At 38.0% G+C, this 26,925-nt stretch overlaps 5 protein-coding genes and 1 pseudogene across 6 annotated transcripts; 2 read left to right on the top strand and 4 right to left on the bottom strand.

Moving 5' to 3' along the window:
* Positions 1 to 214: 214 nt before the first annotated feature.
* LOC137737272 (ranBP2-type zinc finger protein At1g67325-like) lies at positions 215 to 3,485 on the bottom strand. Of its 2 annotated transcripts, none has more exons than XM_068476709.1 (10): positions 3,291 to 3,485; positions 3,115 to 3,160; positions 2,746 to 2,861; positions 2,145 to 2,418; positions 1,831 to 1,904; positions 1,487 to 1,538; positions 1,275 to 1,384; positions 1,091 to 1,115; positions 834 to 985; positions 215 to 586 (listed from the first exon to the last, which is right to left on the bottom strand). In XM_068476709.1, exons 1-10 carry the CDS (start codon positions 3,297 to 3,299, stop codon positions 584 to 586), a joined length of 861 nt encoding a protein of 286 aa, XP_068332810.1. In that variant the 5' UTR covers positions 3,300 to 3,485; the 3' UTR covers positions 215 to 583. The 2 variants fall into 2 exon arrangements, with proteins under 2 accessions (XP_068332810.1, XP_068332809.1); XM_068476708.1 differs by having other exon boundaries at positions 1,091 to 1,118; positions 3,291 to 3,473.
* A 1,009-nt stretch (positions 3,486 to 4,494) lies between these two features.
* LOC137737653 (non-specific lipid transfer protein GPI-anchored 1-like) lies at positions 4,495 to 6,537 on the bottom strand. The gene is made up of 2 exons (XM_068477195.1): positions 6,035 to 6,537; positions 4,495 to 4,904 (listed from the first exon to the last, which is right to left on the bottom strand). The coding sequence occupies exons 1-2, from the start codon at positions 6,378 to 6,380 to the stop codon at positions 4,699 to 4,701; spliced, it is 552 nt and encodes a 183-aa protein (XP_068333296.1). The 5' UTR covers positions 6,381 to 6,537; the 3' UTR covers positions 4,495 to 4,698.
* A 5,683-nt stretch (positions 6,538 to 12,220) lies between these two features.
* LOC137737389 (arabinogalactan O-methyltransferase 2-like) lies at positions 12,221 to 13,396 on the top strand. Its single transcript, XM_068476849.1, has one exon. It carries the CDS (start codon positions 12,432 to 12,434, stop codon positions 13,278 to 13,280), a length of 849 nt encoding a protein of 282 aa, XP_068332950.1. The 5' UTR covers positions 12,221 to 12,431; the 3' UTR covers positions 13,281 to 13,396.
* A 3,209-nt stretch (positions 13,397 to 16,605) lies between these two features.
* On the bottom strand, positions 16,606 to 19,152 carry LOC137736256 (uncharacterized; annotated as a pseudogene).
* Positions 19,153 to 20,789: 1,637 nt separating this feature from the next.
* Positions 20,790 to 23,886, bottom strand: LOC137737597 (uncharacterized). Its single transcript, XM_068477129.1, has 5 exons — positions 23,598 to 23,886; positions 23,392 to 23,495; positions 23,146 to 23,259; positions 21,241 to 21,324; positions 20,790 to 21,102 (listed from the first exon to the last, which is right to left on the bottom strand). Exons 1-5 carry the CDS (start codon positions 23,851 to 23,853, stop codon positions 21,046 to 21,048), a joined length of 615 nt encoding a protein of 204 aa, XP_068333230.1. The 5' UTR covers positions 23,854 to 23,886; the 3' UTR covers positions 20,790 to 21,045.
* A 197-nt stretch (positions 23,887 to 24,083) lies between these two features.
* Positions 24,084 to 26,831, top strand: LOC137737980 (DNA N(6)-methyladenine demethylase ALKBH1A). The gene is made up of 7 exons (XM_068477574.1): positions 24,084 to 24,334; positions 24,417 to 24,568; positions 24,911 to 25,257; positions 25,524 to 25,662; positions 25,776 to 25,842; positions 25,962 to 26,083; positions 26,242 to 26,831. Exons 1-7 carry the CDS (start codon positions 24,222 to 24,224, stop codon positions 26,379 to 26,381), a joined length of 1,080 nt encoding a protein of 359 aa, XP_068333675.1. The 5' UTR covers positions 24,084 to 24,221; the 3' UTR covers positions 26,382 to 26,831.
* The last annotated feature ends 94 nt before the right edge of the window (positions 26,832 to 26,925 follow it).

The raw sequence follows: 26,925 nt of genomic DNA on the forward strand, positions 1-26,925 counted from the left end.
ATACATGACACTGAACGGCCTGTCAAACAATAAACATAAATTTTCAGGTAACGGGATTAATGACGGCCATAAGACGTGGAACCACCATACCAGAGCCAAAGTAAATTGAAATACAAGCAACTGACTAAAAAAGAAACCTGTACGTCCCCAACTCTAACGGTCAGACAATCAAACTTGGAAGACCATAGATACTTAAAAGACAGACAATTTGAGATCAAATGAAAACCAGAAACTTTCGTAACCTTTATAGCCAACTGGTACCACACCATGCGCGGTAACTTACTGAGTTACTGACTAGAAAAGATGAATTGATTCCAAAAGTAAAGGGTCTAGCTAATAGAAACCAGAACCAACCTGTTAAACCCAGGACAGATGGCACTGGCGGACACAAGATGCGTTGTACGATCCACAAAGACCATAAATACCATAGCAGTTAATACAACTTGACACAGATCATTATAAAGTAGAGTAACTCGATAACCGCTGCAACACGACGACGACAGGACTGACTTTCAGACACCCATATTGAGCATCGCTGGATGACAACTCTGGACCTTCTCAACCCTCAAATATGTCCTAGTACTCACTGGAACAGTAGACAAATATAAATTAACCGATGCACTTGAAAATACACAAGGAAAATTAAAAACAGCGAGAATCAAAATCCATCTACAGTTTAAAAACAAAAATCAAGCGGAAAAAGAAAGCTTTTGATCCATTAATAGTTCACAACATAAGATGTATATTACGTTTGTAATGTGTAGACACATCACCAAAAACAAGGATTCCAAGCAACCCATAGAAAACCAGAAAAAATGTCTAATGCAACAAACCTGATCATTTTCATTCGGAGCAGGTGAAGGGGACTTCTTTGACTCGGCTGGTTTGTCTGCTCCACAGTTCTGTCTGTTACACTTGGTTCTAAATGGATAGTTTATATTATTACATTTCTCACACTTCCAGCTACCTTCTGGCATCTTTTGTTCTGAAAACAATTGACATTAAAAAAGGGTACAACAAAGTTAATAGCCAAGAACGGTAAAAGGAAAAAGGAATTAATTTGGTGAGAAAAAGGCCTGGGATGACTTACTGGAACTTTTGTCCATCTTTGCAGGCTGCTATAGAAGAGAACATTGCATGTCAGAAAAATTGATCCTCGAGAGAAACTTAAATGTAAAATATTCAGAGAAAGGAGATGCACACAAACATACTTGTGTGTGTGTGTGTGTGTGTGTGTGCGTGTGAGAGAGAGAGAGAGAGAGAGAGAGAGAGACCTGAGATCCAGGCTTTGGTGTATTGCACTTCCTCATGTTACAAACAGTTCTAAATGAGAAGTTGACGTTTCCACATTTTGGGCATGTCCAGTCATTGTCACGTGTAGCATCTAAATGTGCAATAAAGTTGAAAACTTGATGATCATTTAGAAATAATCGTTTACTGATGTCCAACAACGACTAGAGATTCGAAAGGAGACTACATAACTGACCTGTGCCCTTCTTTTGAGCTTTATCATCTGGAAAGAATCCTGGCCTTGGTCCCTGCACAAGAAAATAATACATAAAGCTTTACAACATCCAAGAGCAAGGTATTCTGTTGCAAGTTCAACAAAAGAAAAGAAATGCTTCCTGTGAACTTCGGAAACAAATATATAGAAAATTTGAGAGCCCAATGAGCATCAAATGTAATTAAATGACTGAGCAAAAATTGGCTTAAATTATAAAATAGCAATAGAAAACACATATCAAGCAGACTGTTCTAGGGAACGAGTTCTAGGGAACGAAGATGACTAAATGCGAAGAATGCAACAATAACATTAGCTTTTGCACATACCATAGGGCCAGGGCCCATGGGCAGACCCAGGCCAAACCGATCCATCATAGGCGGGGGGATACCATACATTCCACCTGCAAAATTAGAAAATCATAAGAGAGAAACCATAAGATACTAACTCATCAAGCAACAACACTCTGGCATGGAACTTGCATAAGCAAGGTTACAGCAACATGGGATAACCACAAAATTGTAAATGGGAAAAGAAAAAATTGCTTAAACAGCATAAAAAAAATAGTAATCAATGTACTAATTAATCCATTATCCAAGCAAGAAAAAACAAGGACATCACAGGATAAATCAAGAAAGCATACCATTTCCAATCATGGAACCACTAGAATATGGTGTTGGTCCAGACAAATGCAGAGGTCTGTAGGGGCTGCCTGTAGATAGGCGGCTGCCGTAGTTGTAATGATATGCTGATCCCCCTGAAAATGGAACATCATAGGGAGGAATGGATGATCCATTGAAGATAGAAGAACCATAGGGTGGCACACCAAGATACATTGAAGAGGGTGCAGCAGAGCCCAGATAAGGAGGAGCAGACGGGTAACCCTGTGGGGCTGGGAAAGGCTTAGCAGCGGGTTTCTGAAATGTATAAAACTCGAATCTTTATATCTATATCTAACATAATTAACCCAACAAAGATTCCATGTCAAAAAAAATTATCAAAAAACCCAAATATACAAGTTTTCATTATAAAGTGCAAAGTTTCGCAACATAAATCCCCTCTGCCACTTGACCCCATCTCTCTTTTCTTTTTTTAAACAAAATACAAAAACCAACAAACAAATCATGCAAAGTTTAGAGAACAAAATGCAAACAGGATTTAGCAAGTGACTTCAAATATGCATTACACGCATCACACTCATCCAAGTTCATAAGTATTCAGTATAATCGCGGTCGGTGTCTTACTGAGTTATGATCTGCAGGCCTCGGCTGAGTGCAATTACGCATATTGCAAGTCGTTCTAAATGAAAAATTATCATTCCCACAGCTAGGGCAGGTCCAATCATCTTCCCTTCGACTACCTACAAACACCGTATACACGAATAATGAACTCCAAAACCATAACACCAAACATAATACAAATGCATTAAACCCTAAAATCCACATTCAAAACATTATGAATCAACACATGCACATTATATACAATTACTGAAATTAGATCTTCCAAATAAATAAACTAAAATATAACCAAAAAAAAAAATCTTTGTATCTGATAACATACAAAAACCGAATCAAACGGACCTCAATTAAAGAATTAAAAATTGAAAAAAATACCATCGGTTCTAGCACGCTTGGCTGCTGAAGAATTTCTGTTGTCAACCTGAACACAAAGAAATCAACTTTACTAGCGGCTAAAAAAATTGGGGAAAACCCTAAATTTGGCTTCGTTGTGGAGATTTGGGGAAAACCAAAATGCAAAATTGAAATTGCAGAAAGTGGGAGGCGATTACCTGAGACATATCGGCGGCGAGATATTAGAATCCGGGTTCGAATGTCAGAGAGGAAGGCAAGTTGCCCTAGCAGAAGCAACGGTGGCGCTGGCTGGCTGGGGAATCGACGAATACATTGTCAGGGGTTTTCTATACGATAATATACGATTAAGTGGATTTGAGTGGCGGGTCGAGCGCGGCGCACCGTTTCGTGTCTGCCCTTTCAGAGATTGCAAGTTCGGGTAGGATGGACGGTCCAGATGGGCCGATTAGGAGGACTCCTTTTTTTTTTTATAAGAAGGATGATTCTTAATTCTATTATTTTTCTTAAAGAAGTAAGTGTATTGTTGTTCACGTCCTGCACAATATGCCCTACGCAAGACACATTGTAAGAAGGGTCTTTCAACATTGTAATGATTAGGAGAGGGTCGCTCGTTATGATTAAGAATAGCAAGCGAGAATATAATAAGTGAGCAAATGAGTGTAAAGCCGAATATGATTGCTCTAAGCAAGCAGTCCACTGACCTTCGAATGGTGTTGGTCCTACAAACTGTGAACGGATTCAACCCGGCAGTTGGGCATGTTGGAACCGATTGAGTTCATCGGATGGAGCATGGTTCGCCAAAATCGACACATTAGGTGCTGGTACTGATGAACATGGTAAGCCAAAATTACTCCATAATATTGAGTTTGAAGGCAGCCCTATTGACTTTACACTGCAATTAATGAGAATTACTAGTAACAGTCGAGAAACTCAATTTATAGAGGTAAAGACTCAATTTTGGTACTTCTGTTCTGTGTGAGAAGTTGAGAACCAGTATAATTTGGTGCCTTTACTTTCTATTTGGCTCGCGCAGTTGAGCTGCCACAGTGACCATTTACTCCCATATAATTTGAATTCCAAGGTACAAAGTTACATAAAAGTTCTTTGTTAAGTTGTTTCTGCACGTCATGTTTCTCCCAACCGTTTTCTATGTGCACGTTAGCGTAGGCAAATGAACAAAAGAATATGTAACATATACACTCCAATCATACACTCTTCTATGCACCTGAGTTTGAATTCTTCTTCATGCAATTTAGATAAGAAACTTGCCCGACTTCTAATTTTACCTCTTTCACCTCCATGAAACTTGATTCCTTGTAAATTAACTGACCTTTTCACGTACTATTTGAATCAAATATTTGCTGATTCAAATAAATATGAATTAGCTCCCACCACAACAAATGAATATTAAACTCGAATAATACCATTAAGAAGATTTCCGAAGTGGGTAACTACAGCATGAAGTTCACAAATAAAGTTGAAACGTAGATACCAAGTCAAAGGAAACAATTACACATCAAATGCGAACAACCCTAAAAAGATCACGCAGAAAAAGCACTTAAACACTTCTCAAGAGAGAACCTTCATCGTCTGATCATATACTAGCTAAACATATAGTGCGGGGAATGCAAAGAAGAAGATGGCCACAGCCATTGCCATCAGACCAGCATGCTGGGGTCCAAGCTTGGAAACTCCGTCCTTTTCGGGCGCCGATTGTTGCCCGACAGCTCCAGCAGTGGGAGTAGCCGTTGATGATGCATTATTGTTGAAGATAGCAGCCTCTGGTGAGCCAGCAGGTATGCCTAGAAGCTCTGGCCATTCACACCACAATATTGCAAAGTCAGTCAATTACCATTAGTGAGGTAGGATTAAGATCTTTGTGTTACACATTAAGTAGGGTTAATTAGGAAACCCTAAACTAATCAAGAGCCAAACAACTTGTTAATCTAATTATGGTTATCTACTGGTGTCAGTATGTGTGTGAGCCATATTTCTGGTTGGTAGTTGGTGGTTGGAGCAATGGCTTATTAATCCTCGCGGCCCTGATGGGACAGGTGCATTAGGGCATGAGGTATTTTAAGCCTTTAGGTGTCAACCTGTCAATTGCCTACCCCATGCAGCACTGAGAGATTTTTCTTGGTGCCAGAATACGTGGTCGGTACACCAAATATCAATAAATACAAGTAAATAGATAAGTGAAGAAAAACTTCTTCTCACTTATATTATAACATTTGGTGTGTCAAGGACCTTATTTCCGGTACATTAAAAAATCTCTCTAATGCTATGATATATATAAATGAAAACTCTTTAAAATCCTGACTTTAAATTTCCCAATTTTATCCTCTCACCTCCATGTGAGATCCACAACATTTTTCCCCATGTCACATTTCACATGTGAGAGACTAGGAAGAAAAATTTGATAAAACATAATTTATTTTCTAGCATCTACGTGTATGATGTTATCTAGACACACAAAACTAAATTACATCATTTTTTACAAATGAAACTACTAGTTTAAGTAATCAAGGGAAGAAGAAAATAAAATCAATTCTTAGTTGACTAATCCGCAAATCACAATCGAACTAAGAAAACATTTGAATTTATGAGTTACCCCAACAATGTAAAAACTAGATTTCACTAGACCAAATCGTCACTGGCGGGGTTTGTTTTTTTTTTTTTTTTAGAATGATATTTCTCTTTATTTGTAAGTGAAATGTTTTAAATTTAACTCACTGACAAGTTTATACCTAATTAGACTACTTGTATGTATCTCATGTTTAATTCACTCACATGGTGAATTCGAAACATAACTATATCTAAGTTGTGAATTTAACCTTAGTCCAAATTCAACTCAAAAAATAATATTTTTGTATTAAAGGAAAGAAAAATAATATATCAAGACAAGCATGTAAACTCAAAATGACATCGTTTTAGGACTTACTAGGGCAGTCGGAGGAAGTGGCGTTTTTCAAGCTGCATGCTGTGGGGAGCTGGATCAACTTGGCCACCTGAATCCCCATCTTCTTAATCTCCTCGCTCCCATTGTTGGCCTGTTGAATGACGTAACATAGGCACTCCGGCTGAGTCTCCCTTATCCCCTTCACCGAATCACAGCACTCCTTCGTTGGCGCATCCGCCTTCCCCGTCGCGTAGTTCAAGCACACCGCCACCTTCTGGAACTTGTCGTTGCACTTCTCCGCCACCGTTGGCGCCGCCGCTCTGACCTCGCCAACCAAAGCGCAGGCGACGAAAACGGAGAACAGCACCGCCATCATTTTCCTCATCATCTTCTGAACGAGCTATATCAACAATTCTATATATTCTTCTTTGCGTGTGATATTTGATAATGTGGAATAACAAATTGACTGGTAATAGAAGGGAAATGTTAGAGTTGGTCTTGTCTAACTAGCTTATTTAATGAAGGGGGGATGGGGGTTGAATGCTTTCAATCTGGACCTTCCGCGTCAGTTAAATTTAACATCAATAATCGTGACGCTTATCCAATGACAAATGACAAATGTCACGGAGATTATGTTTTTATATTATATTTGCGGACTACATGATATGATAAGTGATGTGTACACATTATGTCTTAATGAATTTATCTAATTAAATGTTGGTTATCAATCATTAATCACATCATACGACAAACAAATGCGCTATAACAATGTGATCCTTCTAGCATTTGCATGCAACTAAGACAATTACAGACGCATATAGATAATTTTCGCACACTTTTTCATACATTATATATTTTTTGTCGTCAAGTCAAATAAATGAATGAAAACAACAAACATAACTAGACAAAAGAGTATTTAAATTTAAAAATAACGTGTGTTGATCATTTTCCTAATTCAATAATGTCTAAAATCCTAAATCAATAATGTTAGTATTTGATAAAAAGGGAATGCTGAACAATTCATATCGCTATTCTATAGCAATTTTTTTGCTTCTTATCCAAAATATGATATGAATCGTTTATTTTTTAAGTCGTTATTATTATTATTATTTTTTGGACAAACAGAAGTCCTCATTATTATTATACAATATTATGGTATGTTCGCTGAAGAAAATGAGGATGCAGGAAGAGAAGAGATGAGGTTTTCCCGACCGACATGAAGAGGGTTTTAATTGGAGGCCCATTGGGGTAGTTGGGCCGCATTTAGTAGCTTCTGCCGCTCCTTATTCATTATACAAAAGTGAAAGCGGGGACTGCCACCAACTTTGTCAGCATTTATTGTGAAAGAAGGGAAGGGTAAGAGATTTTTCAATGCGCTGGTATAATTTGCAAAACATCACATATTATTATATAATTAGAAAGTTTATTTTTAAGTGTTTTTATAAGTGACAAAATATCACATATTATTATATAATTAGAAAATTTATTTTTTAAATGTTCTTATAATTGTGTAATAGTATGTTATGTTCCACTCTGTTTTTCGAGCACACTAAAAATTTTCCGAGAAAGTGATGATATGAGGTTTTGGTTTAAATGAAGTAAGCTGTGGCCCACACGTGTCGACTGCCGACGTCTTCGCCCGCGTGGAAGCTCCGTGACGTACGAGATCAGATGGGAGAAATTCTCTCCTCGTCCGGAGTCGCTCGGTAATCAACGGCTCAGGTCGTGACCAGGAGGACCATGTGGCCCCTACAGGCCCAATGTTAGGTATTGGTAGGGCCTAACCTAAGCCCATTTCACATGAATGAGACATCCAGTACCAGTGGTGCAAAAGAGGTTGGCAAAGTATCTATACGGCCTTTTGACAGTCGGTCATGGCCATAATTAGGTGTGAGAATGGTCACATATTTGATTTCTTGCGTGTTGGGAGGATAGAAATTAATTTTCTCATAGGTTGAGAAATAAATGAATAAATTATGTTCAACTTAAAGGTAGAAGATTGATTACTTATTAGATAAAATTATCAGTATTTTCCATTCAAACCTACCACCCTTTCCACGGTAGTCCTTGAGTAATTTGTTGCTAATATCATTGTTGTATATTTTAACAATTGGATCTAAAGTTTCGACAAACATTGAAAATTCTTGATTTCAATATAATTTAATTTTGAGAATTATTCATTCCAATCTAATCTTAGATGTCAAACGCGACCTTACTCTATATAATTGGTTGGTATAAACCGTAAAAGAAAATTGGTATTATGTTCATGTTAGATTCTCACAAGACAATACCATTTCTCGAACTTTCTTGTTACTTTATGGAGCTATTCTAATTTGTGTGCTATCTTATACTTGTTCAACGTTGTTTGCAACGAGAAGTCTATATTCAATAAATATTGTTGATAAATAATCGATATTTTGTAGATATTATTTATGTAATGTTGGTATTTCCCACCATTACATCAATATAATGTTGTTAATACAATGATAATATCAAGTACTAATATAGTCGTTCACTTTCTTTGTATCGGAGCAGGTCACTTAGACTCGCTAGCACTGTAACTTTATTTTGATGTTTCATCCGCCTAATCACCACCAAGAAACATTAAACAAAAAGGGAATTGGATCCTCTCTTTAGCAAAAGATCAGGATCCTCCTAACCTACTAACACGGATCGTTGGATTTTGATCTAACGGCTACAATTATTATAGTTTTAGAAGGACTTCCTATTTGTAGTTATTGGATCAAAATCCAATTATCCGTGTTAGTGGATCAGGATGATCCTGATATGCTGCTCAGGAGAGGATCCAATTCCAAACAAAAGCCCCGCATGTAGACAGATAGATGCTCCCTACTAGTTGGTAAGGAAGGAGCATCAGTGAGAATCCAACCTGCATAGTGTATATATACATAATTACTTCATGTCATTGCAGTATAATGTCACATGCGAAGTACTTTATTAAACCTATCCAAAAACAATTTCGTTGGTTTGGAATCCTTATCAAAAAAGGGGATCACTAAGAATATCCAATATCAAATTTATACAAGGTAAAATCATTACTTCATTTTTTGTTTTTGAGTTTCAACAATTTTCAATATTCTAAGCCTCAATCATTTTGAACTTTCTAAAATTTGATGTTAAATGAGTTTCTTTCGGTACGACATCCTTATCAAACAACAGATAAAATTTTGATTTCTTGAGTTAAAAAAAAAAAAAAAAAAATGCAATGCCATGAATATCAACCATCTAAAGATTAAGCAATTTACCAAACCACAATCCAACAAAAAAAAAAAAAAATCAGTATGCTTCGTTAATTATATGTTGTACATTAAACTTTTAGCCATTAAATTCTCAGTTAACGATTTAATAATCAAAGGGGTACTTTGATTCATGTCAAAAAATTGGAGTTGTTATAAATTTAGTCCAATTTTCCAATTTTTTCAGTTTTAATTTTATTAATTTATATATCTTTACTCAAATTTTTAATTTGAAAATCTAATAACAAAATGGATATGTCATCATATAGGATACATATACCATGGGTTAATAAAATACATTTAACCTGTGATTGAGGTGTATACAAAATAAATAAAAATTAAACTACCTATTATTCATGAAAACAATTCAAAGAAACATCTTCCATACATTTATAAACTCATGTATATGTTGTTATATATAGTACCTATAATATAAAGAAGTCAACACAGTTAGCCTGTGATGTGGGAGAAGAAAAATTAAGATACAAATTAGAGCAGGAGACACAATATTTAATTTTTATATTTAATCTTAAAATTAAGTAAAAGATATCCTATAAATAAAGAGATATTTATCAAAAAATAAGAAAAATAAGTTGATGTGGATAATTAGTGAGTGGACCTAATCCAACAAAGTGGACTTAGCCCAATAATAACTCATAAAATTGAACTTATATCAAGTTTTTTTTGTTAAACAATTGATTTTGTTAAATTAGATGCTAGATTAGCAACCGATGGGGTTCGAACTCATGTCGTCATGTAAAGGCTCAACAACTTTTCACCACTGTGGTAAAAGACCATTTGCTAACTTATATCAAGTTTACTATAATTGAAAATTTTACAATAAATTTTTTTGATATATCATGGTCGTACTATAGAAAATTTTTCGTGCAATAAAATTTGAGAAAGAATTGGCTCCATACTTCCTGCCATGTTTATAAAACTTTGTGCTTATGATTCAAACGGTTCATATTATAAATCACTTTATAAAAATCGTCTTCACAAAAAAAATCAATTAAAACTAAGATCTTTTAGTCATTGTTGCCCCTAAAAACTATTAAGCCTACGTGGCACGCATACCGAGTAATTAATAAGCTAACTACGTTATTCGGCTATGTGCGGGGCGTGCCAACTCGTCGGCCGAGTTTGACCGGGGAGTAAAATATGTTGATGTGGCATTGGGCGCGTTGCTGACTTCTTGATCTTACGACTGCGACTAAGGAAGGAACACATCTCGGCCTTCAAGTTCTAAAACTTGAAGAGAAGGGCGATAGTTCTGTGAAGTTCAATTTCAAATTCGGCTTTCAATGTGCCGAATGTAGTAACCTGGTAATACCTCACTTCGTCGAGAAAGCTGATAAGATGACATATACCAACAACGACTCGGAAATCCTTGTTGACCAAGGCTTGGATAAATAACCAGTCGGTCTCTAAGCAGTGTTGTCTATCCACACTAAAGGTGCTTCTCGGTCAGTTGATTTTACGGCTCCGGTGCTGTTTATCCAAACTGAAAATGTAGCCGGTTGCCTTCACAATGTTGTCTATCCAAACTGAAGATGTGTTGGCGAGAATAAAGGTTGCTGAGAAACTTTGCGTAGGGTAATTTGTGTGTTGATTTGAAAAGGCCTTGAATGATGCATTCCCCTCTCTATTTATAGCAGTGAACCCCCTTATGGCTGAACTAGAAGCTTACTTAGATTACAACTCCTTAACCCAATCTGATCAAGTTTCGACTAATCCTAACCCTATAGGACTTCAAACAAAGCTTCTTAACGAACAAGATTCATCCCCTAATTCTAAGGATCCTTAGCTTTAAGACTCATTGTTGCACCAGGGTTCGACTATTTTACCCTTATCTAAACCAATCCTCTTTATAATAGAATTCGCCCAACCTTGACTAGACAGCCCATGACAAGATTCTAGATGAATGTTACTGGACCGAGAATGACTCTAAGCTCGGCCCAAAATATTATTTTGGGCCGCCCAAAAAGTCATCCAACTGTATAAAAATAGATGAACAAATTCGGTAAAAATATTATGAACCGTCTATCTATTTGCTTTAGTTGATTGACTAAACGATCTTAATTTAAATTGATTATTTTTCTTCAAAAATAATCTTTATCTGATAACATGAACATTTTTTTTTATCATAATCATTAATTAGAAGTTCTTTGTATTTAAATAGGTTACAAAGTATTTTGAAGACCTCACTCAACCTTAAGAGTAAAACTCTTATCATTAATTTTACCATGTCCAAGTATCTAAAATTAAATTAGTTATGGTAGTATTTATGGAAAAAAAAAAAATTCCTCACTCAATTTTAAGGAGCCAAAACTCTTATCATAAAATCTTTACCAAACCTTAATATCTAAAATTAAATTGGCTATATTACCCAAAAATAAAAAATAAAAAAAAAAGTTTCTGGAAGTATTTATGGAAAAAAAATGTTCGCTCGACCTTAACTAGTCAAACTCTCCTCACAAAATTTTACTAAACCTTAATATTTAAAATTAAATTCGTTCTGGTAGCATTTATGGAGTCAAACATGTACGACCGTATGATTTTGGCTGATGAGGTAGTGAGAATTTTGAACGAGGATTATCTTTGAATTCTTTTTGTAAGATTGTACAATTCTTCTAATCCTATTTTTTATCTTATAATATGTGATTAATTTTTATTAAATACTATTTATATTTAATTTTAAATAAAAATTTTAAAATAATTTTTAACCAAATAATATACAATCAGTAGATAAAATATAAAAAAATTTAAAATCGGTTAGAATTCAAATCCGAGAATTTGAGACAGTATCGGGAGAAAACAACAGTATGGGGAAAAAGTAAGTCCACGTGTCGCCAGTCGAGTGAGGGGATGTAAAAAATATCAAGCTTCGTGTCGGACACGCGACGTGATTTGCGCACCCACAAAACCCAGACACGACGGGACAAGTTTTTGCTGCCAAAAACGTGCATAATCGTATTAATGTCCCCCTCGAAACTCCCCCCTGCCCTATCGATCTTTGCTTAAATTACCTTTCCGCCTTCCCCTTCTTCCCATCCCCATTCCCCAGCTTTATATAAACCACCGCACGTCGGAACCTAAAGTCTCAATCGACATATATATGCAGATTTACCCTTTTACATTTTCACCTTTTTATTTTTCTTAAATATTATTAAAAAATTAACATGAAGAATCGGAGTCCATTGTCGGAGAGACCCGTGTTTCTCGTCGTCATTCTGGTTCTACTGATCGGCGCGGCGCTGGCGATCTCCAGCTTCTTCCAGGCTGGCACCTCCGTCCTCTACTCCATCGCCGGACCTACATTTCTCCGCGCCGTCGACGATGCCCCGGCGGCCATCCAGCTCCAGGCCATCCTCCACTACGCCACGTCGCACCAGACCCCGCAGCAGTCGCGAGACGAGATCGCTGTATCCTTCGAGGTCCTCAAGTCCCGCTCCCCCTGCAACTTCCTCGTGTTCGGCCTAGGCTTCGACTCCCTCATGTGGGCCTCCCTGAATCCACGAGGCACGACGCTCTTCCTGGAGGAGGACCCCAAGTGGGTCCAGACCGTCCTCAAGGACGCCCCCCAGCTGCGGGCAGAGACGGTGCGCTACCGCACGCAGCTCAAGGAGGCGGACGAGCTCCTCTCCTCGTACCGCTCCCAACGGTCGTGCTCCCCGTCCGAGGCTGTCCTGCGCGGAAATACCGAGTGCAGGCTGGCGCTGGACAACCTGCCGGACGAGGTGTACGACAAGGAGTGGGACCTGGTCATGGTCGATGCGCCGCGCGGGTATTTCCCGGAGGCGCCGGGGCGGATGGGGGCTATATTCTCTGCGGCTGTAATGGCGAGGAGGAGGCGGGGATCCGGTGTGACGCACGTGTTCCTTCACGATGTGGATCGGAAGGTGGAGAAGGCGTTCGCGGAGGAGTTCCTCTGCAGGAAGTTCTTGGTTAAAGCGGTGGGGAGGCTCTGGCACTTTGAGATCCCCTCCGCCGCTAACGTGACGCACGGTGACGGCGAACGTTTTTGCTAAATCCCGCGGCGGTCGAAACGGCGATTGGATAGGTGGAGAAGCGTTACACATTACTCCTGGCTGCTCTCTCTTTTCCTTCTAAAGAAATAATTTTACCTTTTTTATTAAATTATAAACCGTTTTCACAGTATGATAATGGATAAAGTGTGATGGTTTTCATAACAATTAATTTTTTTTTTAATATTAATAAATAGGATGGGTTTTATCACAAATGATAATTGAAATTGACCAACATCATCAAGATGGTCTTTGAAATTTAAAATGTAGTTCCTGAAAATAGGTGGCGCAAATGAATGTGGTTCATCCATCACAGTTCTGTAAAAAAAAAATTTATGTGCTGATATGACATATAAATCGGTCTAGCAGGTCATTTTTTAATCACAAATGGTATTTGAAATTAAAAATTTGGTCCTAAAATAGGTGTTGTAAATCAGTGTAATCATTCCGTCGTAATTGTGTCATGTGTTGATGTGGCACATATATACACCTATGAATCTAACTAAAGCAAAACTAAATTAGAAATAGGTCTAATAATTTGATAATTAATTAAAAAAGTTGTCGAACCAAAAACTCAATCCTGCATTCACCTATAATCTCAATCCATACTCTTCTACCTCCATCTCTGGTAGCCTTCACCATCTTTTTTCTGAAGGAAAAAAAAAATTCTTAAGACACCCATCTTTACACCTTTCGACACCCTTCATTGAATTAGATCACGATCCAAACTATATTTGGGGACGACTTGGATTGGTGACGACTTTTGTGACTCCATCGTCAATATTTGGGCATTTGACAGCCTCATAGCTTTAATCTTGGAGAGCTTCTCCACCGATGATCTTGGTCACACGGAGAACGGTGAGCTCTGCCTTGATATAATCTCACTGTGAAACGTGTTTTGACAAGTTTTTTTAATTAGTTATTAAACCTACATCTGTACATAATTTTGTTTTGTTTTTTTTTTTTTTTTTACAGAATTATGACGAATGACCACATTGATTTGCGACACCTATATGTTTTCAGGGACTACGTTGATTCATTTTCAATTTTAGGGATTATCTTAATAGTGTGAGTCAATTTCAGAGACAATGCGTGATAAAAACTCTTACATCTTGTGGACCCCATTTATGTGCCGTATCAGCACATAACAATTTTTTTTATTAAATTGTGACAAAATGACCACATTGATTTACGATACCTATTTTCAGATACTACATTGATAAATTTTTAACTTCAAATACCATTTTAATGGTGTGAGTCAATTTTAAAAACCATTTATGATATTGTTTGGGTCGAGCCTGGGATTATTCTCGGCCCAATGACATTTGTCTAGAATTTTCTTGTGGACTGTCCGGTTAGGGTCGAGCGAATTCTATTGCGAGAGGGGTTAGTTTAGATAAGGGTGAAGTAGTCGATTTCCAATGGAACAAGGAGTCTTGAAGCTAAAGGTGCTTAGGATCAGGAGATGAATCTGGATTGTTAAAGAGCTTGATTCAAAGTCCTATAGGAATTAGGATTGGCCGAGACCTGATCGAATTGGGGTGAGGAGTTTTATTCCTAGTCCATCTCTAGCTCGGCCATGAGGGGATTCGCTACTATAAATAAATAAGGGAGTGCATCATTCAAGACCCCTCCAATTCAACACACAAATTGCCCTGCACAAAGCTTCTTAACAACCTTGGAGATTTTATCCTCTGTCCCTTTTTTCTCACCAACACATCTTCAGTTTGGATAAACAACACTGTGAAGACAATTGGTGACATCTTTAGTTTGGATAAACAACATTGGAGCCGTTGAATCAGCCGATCAAGGAGCACCTTCAGTCTGGATAAACAACACTGCTTCGAGACTGACTGGTTATTTATCCAAGTCTCAATCCACAAGGATTTTCGAGTCCTTGTTGGTAGAGGTCATCTCATCAACCTTCTCGACGAAGTGAGATGTTACAGGTTACTAGGCTTGGCACGTTGAACGCCGAGTTGTTTTATGATTGGATATTCACAACTACACTTTAGAGTTCGACATTCTAACGACCGAACCACATTTGCCATCAAGACATACATCTTTTTTGAGTATTTGTGTTCATATAGTCTGATGCCAGTTCGACGTGCTTATACTCTCATGAATATAATCACCGTGACCGAATCCGGTGCCAACGATTTGTGAACTTTGCAGAACTAGTAGCCTTGTCTTTAGGCTTTAGAACCTGAATGTCGAGACGTGTTCCTTCATCGACCGCAGTCGCAAGATCAAGAAGTCAGCAACGCGCTCAATGGGACATCATCATATTTTACTTCCCAGCTGAGCTCAGTCGTCAAGTTGGCACGCCTTGCACATAACTGAATGACGTAGTTAGCTTATTAGTTACTTGGTCTGCGCGCCACGTATGCTTGATAATTTTTAAAGTCAACATATATAAACACTAATAAATTGATGAAATGTTTTACCAAAAAATGAAATGGTTAGTGGCATGTCTCTGAAATAGTCGGTGAAAAGAAAGATAATTAATGATAATTCTGGAATGTTATTGACCACTCAATAGAACAATAATGGTGAGTTCGAATTTTGTAAGGTACTTTGCGACTTTTAAAAGTTTTTGAGGTTGTATGGTCCTTGATTCATTGTTACTTGTCTTGTAAACCTCTTCCGTCAACTGGAATGATTGACTACTCACCCGTAATGTGTGGGTGATACCCTGGAATATGTTTGAGGACTTAAGGGCATGCTTACCATTATACCGTAGTTTTTTGTTGAAAAATATTCTAGTCGATTTTGTATCATTTTTTAACAGAAAATAACGATGTAATGGTAAGAATATTTCTATGATTTTGCTTGCAATGCATTGCTAATTTTCCTCTAAACTTCTATTTTGATTAATTTACCCTAAATATATAGCAAATAACATCTAATGATTTGCATGTGTACTTTTTACCAGAAAAAATTTGAATAAATTGTGCGTAAACATAATCATTAAGTTGGAAACTAACCGTTTATAATGATTGTGGAGGAGAAGAATAGGCCCAAAGGAAAGTTCAAGGAGGAAACTAGTAGTTGCTCCAAGTTCGGAGAAAAAATTGGCGAAATAATCCAAAAGGTAAACGCTCTACCCAACAAATTCTTTCCTTCTTAATGAAGAAATTAAAACATGTCAAGACTATTAGGTTTTGAAAAATAGGAGTAGGAAAAAGAAAAAGAAAGACTTAATATATGCTCTATTTATAACAGGAACACGTACAATTAGGTCCATGAAATTAGAGTTCACAGGAATAAGAAAGAAATAAAAATTACACATGTTTATTGTTAATAAAAGCAATACCATGATGAAACCCTAGGCTGGATTAGTCATAGTGTCAAATGTTTTTCTCCTGACCAAGAGGCAAGTGATGCTGGATGGCTAGGTGTGTGTATTATTGAGGGTGCATAGCAGAAAATCCGGCCGGTACAGCGCAAGCGCTAACTGGTCCTCCCCCACAACCAAGCCGGTTGCGTCAAGCAGGACATGCCATGAGTTCCTATGTGCCTTCGAGATCCAATCTATGGAGTATTTAGTCTCATTGACAGTGGCAGGATAGGAAAACAGTCCTTTGGGACTATACTTGCACTTTTTCCTAAAGTACTGCTAAGTTGTGACCCTTTTATCCTCAAATCCAACCAAGTTTCTGGTGCTGAAATAGCCCTAGATTCTTTGGTACTTGCAAAGTCTCTTAGAGCAACTCCAGCGTTGGAGCCCTCCCTCCAGGCTATTCACTATTCAATCTACCTGGTGAACGGTAACTGCCCTTAATGAACAGTAATCGCCTTTTGCATCTCCACCGTTACACTTCAATAGCACTGACAATAGGCAATAAAATATTAGTATTTTATTTATTTATAAAATAATACAAAATAATTTTAATTGTAATTTCGGATAAGATTTTTAATCGTTCTCGTTGCGTCACGTGTCATTATCCGAAGTATTATTAAATAATACAAAATAATTTTATTTGTAATTTCGGATAAGATTTTTAATCGTTCTCATTGCACCACTTGTCATAAAATCCGAAATGATAAGGTATTTATAGAAAAGTAAAAACATTTTTTTTTTAAATTCAGATTTTTTTTTTCGAATTTTTTACAATTTTTTTTTAATTTTTATTCAACTAATTAATATCTACCGTTGGATATAAAAAAATTTGAATTCCAACACTCCAAATTGTGCCACGTGTCACAACGGTAACTTTTCTTAATTTTAAAACTATTTTTTATTTTATTTATTTATTTATTTATAAAGTATATTAATATCGACCGTTGATCTTAGATCGAACGGTGGATATTAAATAAGACTTTTTTTTATTTTTTTTTCCGTTGAGATCGAATGGTCCAAGTTAAAGAGCCGTTGAGATCGAACGGACCGTGGGAAGCCACGTGGCTTCCCAATGGTAACTTTTGAATCTGAAAAAGTTATTGATTTTTCTGAAATTGTGTCGGTGGCGCGCCCCCACGCGCGAGTGGGGTGCACGCACCTGACAGAAAAAAAAATAAAAAAAGGCCTGACGCCAGGCTGACGTCACATCCACTCAGAACCTCGGGTTGGCAATTCTTCACGGGCCCGAAGCTCGGGCCTCCACCTCCACTCGGGCTCCTTCACGCTGGAGCCGGTTCACAGGGCCTCAGCCCCCTTTTCTCTGGCCTGTCCCCCGAGCATCCACCTACGGTGGAGTTGCTCTTATGGGATCAGACTGATCAGTCTTCTCTCCCACAATGGTCATATAGTAATTTCCTCTGAAGAAAGGGTAGCTCTCACCAATCATCACCATCGCATCTTTGTAATTTGATATGAAAATGACTAAATAGCCATCCCCTTGCAACCCACATTGCTTCAATTCCTTGCTTGGACCTCAGGAATGGATACAAAGTTACCTTGGAACGAGGATGTCGAGAAGTCTTGAGGGTTCCATCTGCGTCCTGTCCAGGTTTGAGTGAGTGCTGCTGAATGGGGACAACTCTTTTGGTGTCACACTCTTGGGTGACTTGAGCTTATTGTCATGGGGTGGAGTTCCTGAGGATTCTTCGTTGGTCGATAGATTATCGATGTCTAGTTTTTCGACATCTTCTGCTAATCCATTGCAGTATTCTGGGTACTTTGTGAAGATGTATTGCTGAACATAGAGCATCTCACTTAGTGTGATGGGACCTGACCATCTCAGATCAAGGCCTCTGAGTGAGGATATGGCTTCTGCTATCAAGTGAGCAGGAAACATGGTGTTTGCTTTCTGTGATTCAAACAAGTATGGCGGAACTCAGTTAACACATAAATTAGTAGTAATACCAGATGATGACATGACCGCCACGCTTAAAAAAAGGAAAAAGGAAAAAAGTATGGGACAAAATTCACCGACCTTAACTATCATGCTGCTTGGTCTTCCATCTTCAGTTGGTGAGTTTGGTGAAGAACCTGAAGCCAGTCCTTGGAGTTCAGCTTTTACTATATCCTAAAGAGCAGAGAATTGGAAATTTACAGCTCACATTTAGCAACAAAATTTTTTCTTATTCTAATCATCTCAACTACGGGGAAAACAATTTGAACTTGAGTGAAGAGGGAGAGCATAATGCTCTAGCCAACTTCACTATGACAAGATATGTCAACGGAAAGTGATTTTCAAACACTCGTTTTCTCTTCATGCACACCCCTATTTATCTCTGGCCTTTGGATTGAATAACCAAAGAGAACCAAGTCACTGAAATTAACGGGCTGTGCAGACGGAGAGAATGAATGAACGTAAATCACTTCCTTATGCCAATTTGGAGCAGCTTTGAAGTAATAATACAGTTACAGAGAAAAGTTTACGGAAATACAGACACACACGTATATATGTACCTTGAGTTTGCCATTCATGGTATCTTTTTCTTGTTTGTTTCTTCCCATGTTGCTTCTCACTCCTTCAGAAGCAGGAGAACATAGAAAATTGGGAGAGGAAACAGAAATGTCGAACCAGAAAGGTGGTCGTGAAGACTTGAGACTAGTCTTTTGCTGTATGAAGATTATATGGTGCAGGGTGGGGGATCAAATTGAAAGATTAAAATAAAACCATATATCTTCAAGACAAAGAGAGCAATGCCAGCAAGTGATGAAAGCAATACCCACACACAGCATTTAGGTAGGATATCAATCATAGTTTATTCAATTATATATTCACCTTGATTAGCTCAGCTAACAATAATTATTAAGGTTAATTAACCCTTAAGTACAATCTTGATTTCTAGAGGTTTTTGATAGGTTTACATGGAATATGTATTTAAATTATTCAGGTTCCTGACTTTCTCAAATTTTACTGACATACACATGATCACATTACAATTCGTAATTTAATATTTGAAAAATCATAAATTACATTGACTACGTGAATTAAGTGATCTTGTTCCATTTTCTTCTCTCTTTTTCTTAACTTCCCAAATTCATTACTTTTTTCGTTTACTGCCACATGCAAAATAAAAAAGTATTCGAGTTTCACATTACATTAATCTATAATCTAATACTTGAAAAACCAAAAATTACATTGATGAAATAGGTGACCATGTACCATTTCATTATTATTCCTAACTTTTCAGATTTATTACTTCTCCGTTTCAAGTAAGCAATGATTATCAAATTTACTTGTAAATGGGTAACATAATGCTTGGTTGAGTCAAACCAAAAAATTAACAAAGTAGGTACGGTTCAAGTTTTGAATTTTAAACATGTGTCACCCTTGAGTTTATATATTTTTTTTCCACCGAAATGCCTGCGTGACTGCATGCATCGATCTAAGTTCCAAAAAATAAAGGATATCAAAAAGTTGGAGACGACGAAATGGCAACAAGTAGCAGTAAATTAACAAAGGTACCAACTATTAGGTCATCAAAGATTAATTAAATTATTGGGAGAGATGGCGAGTCGTTGAGGCGGGCGTGGATCTTTCTAAAATTGATAGGGGCTCGTAAAATCATGCGTTAATTTATTTTGGGATGACTATCCACACATCTTATTTTACTTCTCACACATCTCTTGATAATTTTTGTTCGTTGATCTTTTTCAATTCATTCTATCTGAAGCCCAAAAAATTAAAAAAGTGTGTGAAAAGTAAAATGATGTGTGGGTATCACATCCCTTTATTTTAAAGCATTGTGTTCTTTTCTCTACACTCGAGTTTGAATGTCACTTTTTGTAGTTTCGATCACTTTAGCGTTAGCCCCTTCCAACATTGGTTGAGTGCAAAAGGTCAAATTGTGTACAAGACGCCGCATGGCAGCGATTTGGTTGCTCCTTTGGGCCAAAGCTTGGAAGCAAAACGCTGCATGTGTCTGCAGTACATGAGTGGAATTTTGCTAACTGATATGTCGGGAGCATCTCCTCTCCAACCAAACACATTATTGCTTTACGAATAATTGGTTTGCATTACTCAAATATGATGAAAATATTTCGTGACCTCAAACAAATTACGACTAAAATCGACTCGTTTCGTATACTTCTAAAACCGACATTAAAGAAAAAAATAGTAGGAAACTGCTAATAATCTGGCCTTCCATATAATCAGTAACATATAGTTCAGTAATACAGATTGATGAATGCCTACTTTCTGAATTATACCTAAATACATCCCGAGCGAGTAGATGGATCGATTTTGAACGACTGCTCAGCTCGATAGTATTATGAATTAGCCCAAATCTGAACCAAACCTGAGAAGGGCACTGGGGAGGCCACTAGAAATTGGCACTCTGTACAGATGCACGATAAAAATGGAGTATTCCACTACAAAAAGTATTTCATCCGATCATCTCTTCTCATGGCGTTGTATACAGCTTGGACCTGGAAATCACAATACAATTCCACGTCATCAAATTATAATCGTTATCCATTTACTGCCTGAAGATTGTCTGCATAATGGATATAGAGGAATAACGTTAGCAAATTCATGGCGAGAGTGCAGGGGAGGGAGGGGAAAACCTGTTCACTTGAAATTACTTGAACAGGTCCAATGTTTACAGATACATATTTTCCCCTTGATGACACCTTCTGCCTCACATGACCCTGCCATAAAAAACAGCATATAACAAGCTCCGTTAAACTTTTGCATTCATTATTTATGAGTGAATTGAACTCGTGCACTTGATAGATCAGACGTCAGCAAACATATCAACACTCAAATTTTCATCTTAATTCAAAAGGGGCAACAAAAATGGATTGTAGCACAAGGATTGCTGTTATATGTTGCACCATCCTACCACCTACCACATAAGCCTTTTGGAGTAAATGAATTTCACTTTTCACCTTATACTAGGTTTAAATTAAAACAAATGTCAAGTCATGATTACTACAGCAATCGTGGCCAAGCCAAGAAGACAAAAACTCCCAGTTCTTTAAGTATTATGATCCTTCCATTCACAATTATCTTATTGGTGAAAAATCCGTTCATTGGGGCGTTTGGAAAAATAATAATAATTTGGCACCCATTGATCTTAATTTGTCAGGTTCGTATTCCACTCAACGATCTATACTTCAAAATGCATCCCAATGGATAAGCATTTGGCTATAGCCTAGAGGGAGCAGAGTCAGCAGATCTATTAGCTATGCCTGTTTCTGAGCCATCTTAAATCAGCGAGAACACTAAACTATGGTCAAATTCAACTATTAGTCAATTTCCCTATGGTTGGTTCCATGTTACCCTCAACAAGTTCACATCAAGAGCCAGTTTCAGTTATGAGCATTAAGGGCAAGACGTATACCGCATTTTTTCTAGCCAACAGAACCTCTTTTAATCGATGATTGGCAAAGTACCTACCACACTCAAAAGAGAAGTTGATTAGTTTCTTTTATGACATATGCAGCCTGCCCAACTCTTTGCACCGCATTTTCAAATTCAAACCACATCTTTTCTGGCACATTTCATACTCTTAGCCTCTTATCACTTTCTCACTCCTTTTCAGGAGCTTTGAACTTCCAATAAGATGTTTCTCAGTGGCAACTGCATAAACCATAATTAGTTTTCCATCATGATCACTGGTCAAAGCTGCTCCTTATTTCTCATAAAACTGTCCATCAGTACATCTCAAAATTCCTCAGGCTGTCTATCAGTACATCTTAAAATTCTTGTCCCCAAACTACAGTGACACTTACTTTGGTTGGAATCATAATGTTCTGTACAAAAATAGAGGGCAGGAGGGGCATGATAGAATACATCGCTATAAGGTCTCCTCTTGATCCTAATAAATAATAAAATTACCTTAAGCCTACCGATCGTAATTTCAAGGACATACACATAAGTCTAAGAAACAACTCCAATGCACCACATCTCTGCTTATAGTTTAGCATATACTTGACATTGCAATAATATGTCCTCACATTATTTAAGACAACAAGCACCTCTTTGGCTATCATAATTCACTTGTTTCAGTCCATAAATTTACATACTCGAGAAATCAACTCAGAAATTAGCTACTAGTTTCCTATTATATTCATCTCCAATTGAACTACTCAATACACAAGTAATAAAGCACGGGGCTTGTAGCTGAAGTGGTCAAAATCATTTACCCATGCACCCAAGGTCCTAGGTTGGCTTCCCCCTTCCCCCAACATCACTTGCATAAAAAAAAAAAACTTCATGAACATTGATACACTCAATGAAATACTATGTGCAACAATTTGACCCGAAAGAAAACAACAGCCTACAGAACTACACAAGTGTACTTGTATGTCCACAAATGGTTTGATTTCAGCAAGGTACCCATAATGCTTGCAAATACACGCATTAGACCAATTCATAAATATATCTATCAAGTAACTGCAAATGATGGGCAGTCACAACAAGGGTTAATATATACATATATTGTGATTGCACGTAAGTATGTATACCTCGGGGACAGGTTGTTGAATTACGGATTCGACAGCAACAACCATAGCTTGAACAAAATCATCCCCTCCAGTTCCAATTGCTGTGAACCCTCTAACAGTTGGATACGAATTTACCTTCAATAACACAAAGTCACACCATTTTATATACACAACCACGTCGAAAATATTACAAACTTACTCCTAAACGTTAAAAGTCAGCTGTTGAATCAAAATTAATCAAAAGCAAAGAAATGGGTTTATCAATACCTTCTGATCTAAGTCGACCCATTCATTCGTAGAATCATCCGCCACTGTGCCTCCGATAACCACATTCGTCGTCTGCCCAACTCTCCCTTCTGTCTTCGAAACCTCTATATCCAACTCCAACACCAAAAACGAGTTAAAGAAATTCATAAATACCAAAAATTAAAATTAAAATAAATAAATTTCTGAGACTGGGAGGAGGACGAAACCTGAAATTGCTTTCAAGATGGCCTCTTGCGGCGGGCCCTGGTCGTCCTCCGGCAAATCCGACGAATTTTCGTTGTGGGCGCGGTTGAGGTGAGTCCGTCGCGCGAAGTGGACGTCCCGGGTCCTGAAGTGGCGGGTCAGCCTGGGGGAGGAGAACCCGCGGGTCTTGAACGAGGCGGAGGCGGAGCTCTGAGCGAGATGAACGGGTCGCCACGCTTCTATTAGCAGAGCGGATCGTAGCGCAGTCCTGCACGCCATTTCTGGTCCTTTTTCGATTCCGAGAAGATTGTTTCGTGTTTTCTTTTGTTTTCCTTTCTCTGTCCCAGAAGATAATCAAAGAAGATTCTTTGAAATTCAGAAAGACGAAATTATCCTTTGAAATTGGCGTTAGTGAGGAGTCCTCAGTAAGGGCTTAAAAGTCTTTTCGGTGGAATGTGGAGGGCTATAAGAAATTACCGCCGCGAAAGGGCAAAAAGGGCAGAAGGAAAACCACTGCGGCGACGCGAACCCCAGAAGGGCTGAAACCGCGCGATAAAACCCTAGTGAAACCCCCCACTCCGACTACCTTGCTCACTCTGTTTCCCGGCTCCGAGTTAACTCACCGCCGCCCGAGGCGACTCGCCGAAATGTACGGATCCGAATCCGGTACGGTCCCGGATGATTTGGAGCGAACCGCTTTCAGACGAGCGGAGAAGAAGTACAAGCTGTATTACGAAGACACTTACAAATCCTCCAAAAAGTAATTCGATTCCCGAACATGTAATTTGACGATTCCGATTCCAATTTCGTATAATTAAACGTTTAATTTCATTTTCTGTCAGGAAAAGGAAACCCAAACCGGTGGATTTATCTGAGGTCTTGGATTTCAAGTCAATTCTAGAATCCTGCAATCAGAAGGCTGTGCTTCCGCCGGGAATCGTTCCGGTTCAATGCGGTTTCGATGGCCCCGTCTTCTCCATAGAAAATCGCCCAGGCAACAACCTATTCTCTTTCAATGCATTCATAATTTCATCATATGCTTTTGATACATTCATTTTTTTTTTCTCCTGCATTGGATGAATGCTAATGTATATTAGGGATTTGAATTCATACGCGGTTCGTTAGTAACTAGTACTATAGGGATTTGAATTGACTAATTTCAGTTTATAGACCTGTCGTAGCCAAGTTGACTAAAGCAGTGTGCTCACCCCACGTCACACCGAAGATCGAATCCCCATTCTAGTAGTTTAGATTATATATAATTAGGATACCGCTTGAACAAAAGAAAATTAGTTATACGGATTTGACTTGGTATCTCCTTTTGGAAACATTACAGGATTTTATTTCATTCCTGGAGCACTGAGCGTAGAAGAACAATGCCAATGGATAAAGGAGAGTTTAACCAGCTTCCCGCAGCCTCCTAACAGAACTAATCACAATGCATTTTACGGGCCTATTAGTGATTTATTTTCTGCGGCGAAGGAGAGGAAAGTTTTGGTTGCACAAGGGAGTTCAAATTCTGAATGTAGTTCTGCTGTCAGCAATGGGGATGCTGACAGGTGGACGTTCTTTGAGGAACATGAAGTGTCGTCAAAGGGAAACTCAGGAAAATTGGTCTCGGCTTCAGTTTTATTACGGAAACTGCGTTGGAGCACCCTTGGCCTGCAATTTGAATGGTCCAAGGTAGGTGTTGGTCCAATTTTTCTTTTCAATCTAGAAAGCCTATCATGCATTTTTAGTAAACAAAAGTTGCATGCCACTTGGATGCCACACGATTTAGGCGAGAATAAACGGAAACTGTACTTTTCAAGCTAAAAATAGTTGTTACCCTTGTAAGCAATGAATAGTTTCTGATATCTATTGGTAAATCAGTTCAATTTGAGACTTTGTTTGATGCATTCGAGTTTCCTCACAATACATATCGAACCAAAAATATGTTCATGGTGTAGCGAAACTATGACGTCTCTCTTCCACATAACAAAATCCCTGATACACTTTGTCAACTGGCTAAAAGACTGGCAAAACCTGCAATGCCTCCGGGTGAAGAGTTCCAGCCTGAAGGTGCAATAGTCAACTACTTTGGCCCAGGTATTGCTACGAAAGAGTTCCTCACCAACGATTTGAATGCTGTTTCTTTTTTGGTTGGAAAGAAAGAACAAGCTAGAATTTACATATGTTCTGTCTTCTGGTTTTTTGTCTAGGCGATATGCTTGGGGGCCACCTTGATGACATGGAAGCTGATTGGAGTAAGCCTATTGTAAGCATGAGGTATCCTTCCATGCCATTTCATTTTTGGTTTTCGATCCTGGTTGTTCATCAAGAAAAAAGGAAATAGATTTAGTAATATGCATCTCCTTAGGAGCTGAAATGTCTTTCACTTTCCTCAGTTTAGGCTGCAAAGCAATTTTCCTTTTGGGTGGAAAGCTTAGGGAGGATCCTCCAATAGCAATGTTCCTTCGAAGCGGTGATGTTGTACTTATGGCCGGGGAAGCAAGGGAATGCTTTCATGGTAAATGCGAATCTTCACCTATCTTTTACTTTCGTGTGCTTTCTTGTGATAAACAGTGCGGCTTCCCATTTACCACAACACTTAACTGTGGTTGTGATTTCGTAGAGTATTGTATTTACAGCCTTATAAGACAACGCCTTGGCTTTCTTGTGTTGCAGGCGTGCCTCGGATATTCACTGAGGGAGAAAATGCTGAAATTGTGCCTCTTGAGAAGCAGTTCTCCGACGAGGAGGATGTTTGTGTTTTAGAGTACATCCAAACTTCAAGAATCAACATCAACATCAGACAAGTATTCTGAGTTTCTTATATTCTTTGTCATTGATTTTTTTGTTTCAACGGAAATGAATTTTTGGCGATGGAGAATTGTAAGAGATGGTGCTACGCAACGATGTGGGAGACCTATATAACTACAACCGGGGGTTGCACCGATGAATGCGTGGCTCATTAGAAGTTAAGCAGAAACAAGAGAAAATAAGTACGAATGCAAGCATCATTGATCATCCAATGGAGCAATGCAAGTAGCATTGGATAGAAAAAAGACTGTTATTTGATTGTGGAATTGAATCGAACGTGTATTATTGGGAGTTTTATTTAATTGGGGTTGTTATTTTTTGTAAAAATTCATAGTTGATGCTCTTGCAGCGCAAGGTTATAGTTTTGTCACAACTCGATTTTGTAGGTTGTTCTGAGGCTAAAGAAAAATTTGTATAATGTTTTAAGAAATTTTGAAGCTAATGGATGTTAACTGTTTTTTATGCTCAATAGTCTTTGTTCTAGGTGCGAATTAAAATTCATCAAACTAACTTTACCCCATAAAAATAGAAAAAATATTAAAATATATA

Source organism: Pyrus communis, chromosome 6 (assembly GCF_963583255.1).
Source record: "Pyrus communis chromosome 6, drPyrComm1.1, whole genome shotgun sequence".
Classification (NCBI taxonomy): Eukaryota; Viridiplantae; Streptophyta; class Magnoliopsida; order Rosales; family Rosaceae; genus Pyrus; species Pyrus communis.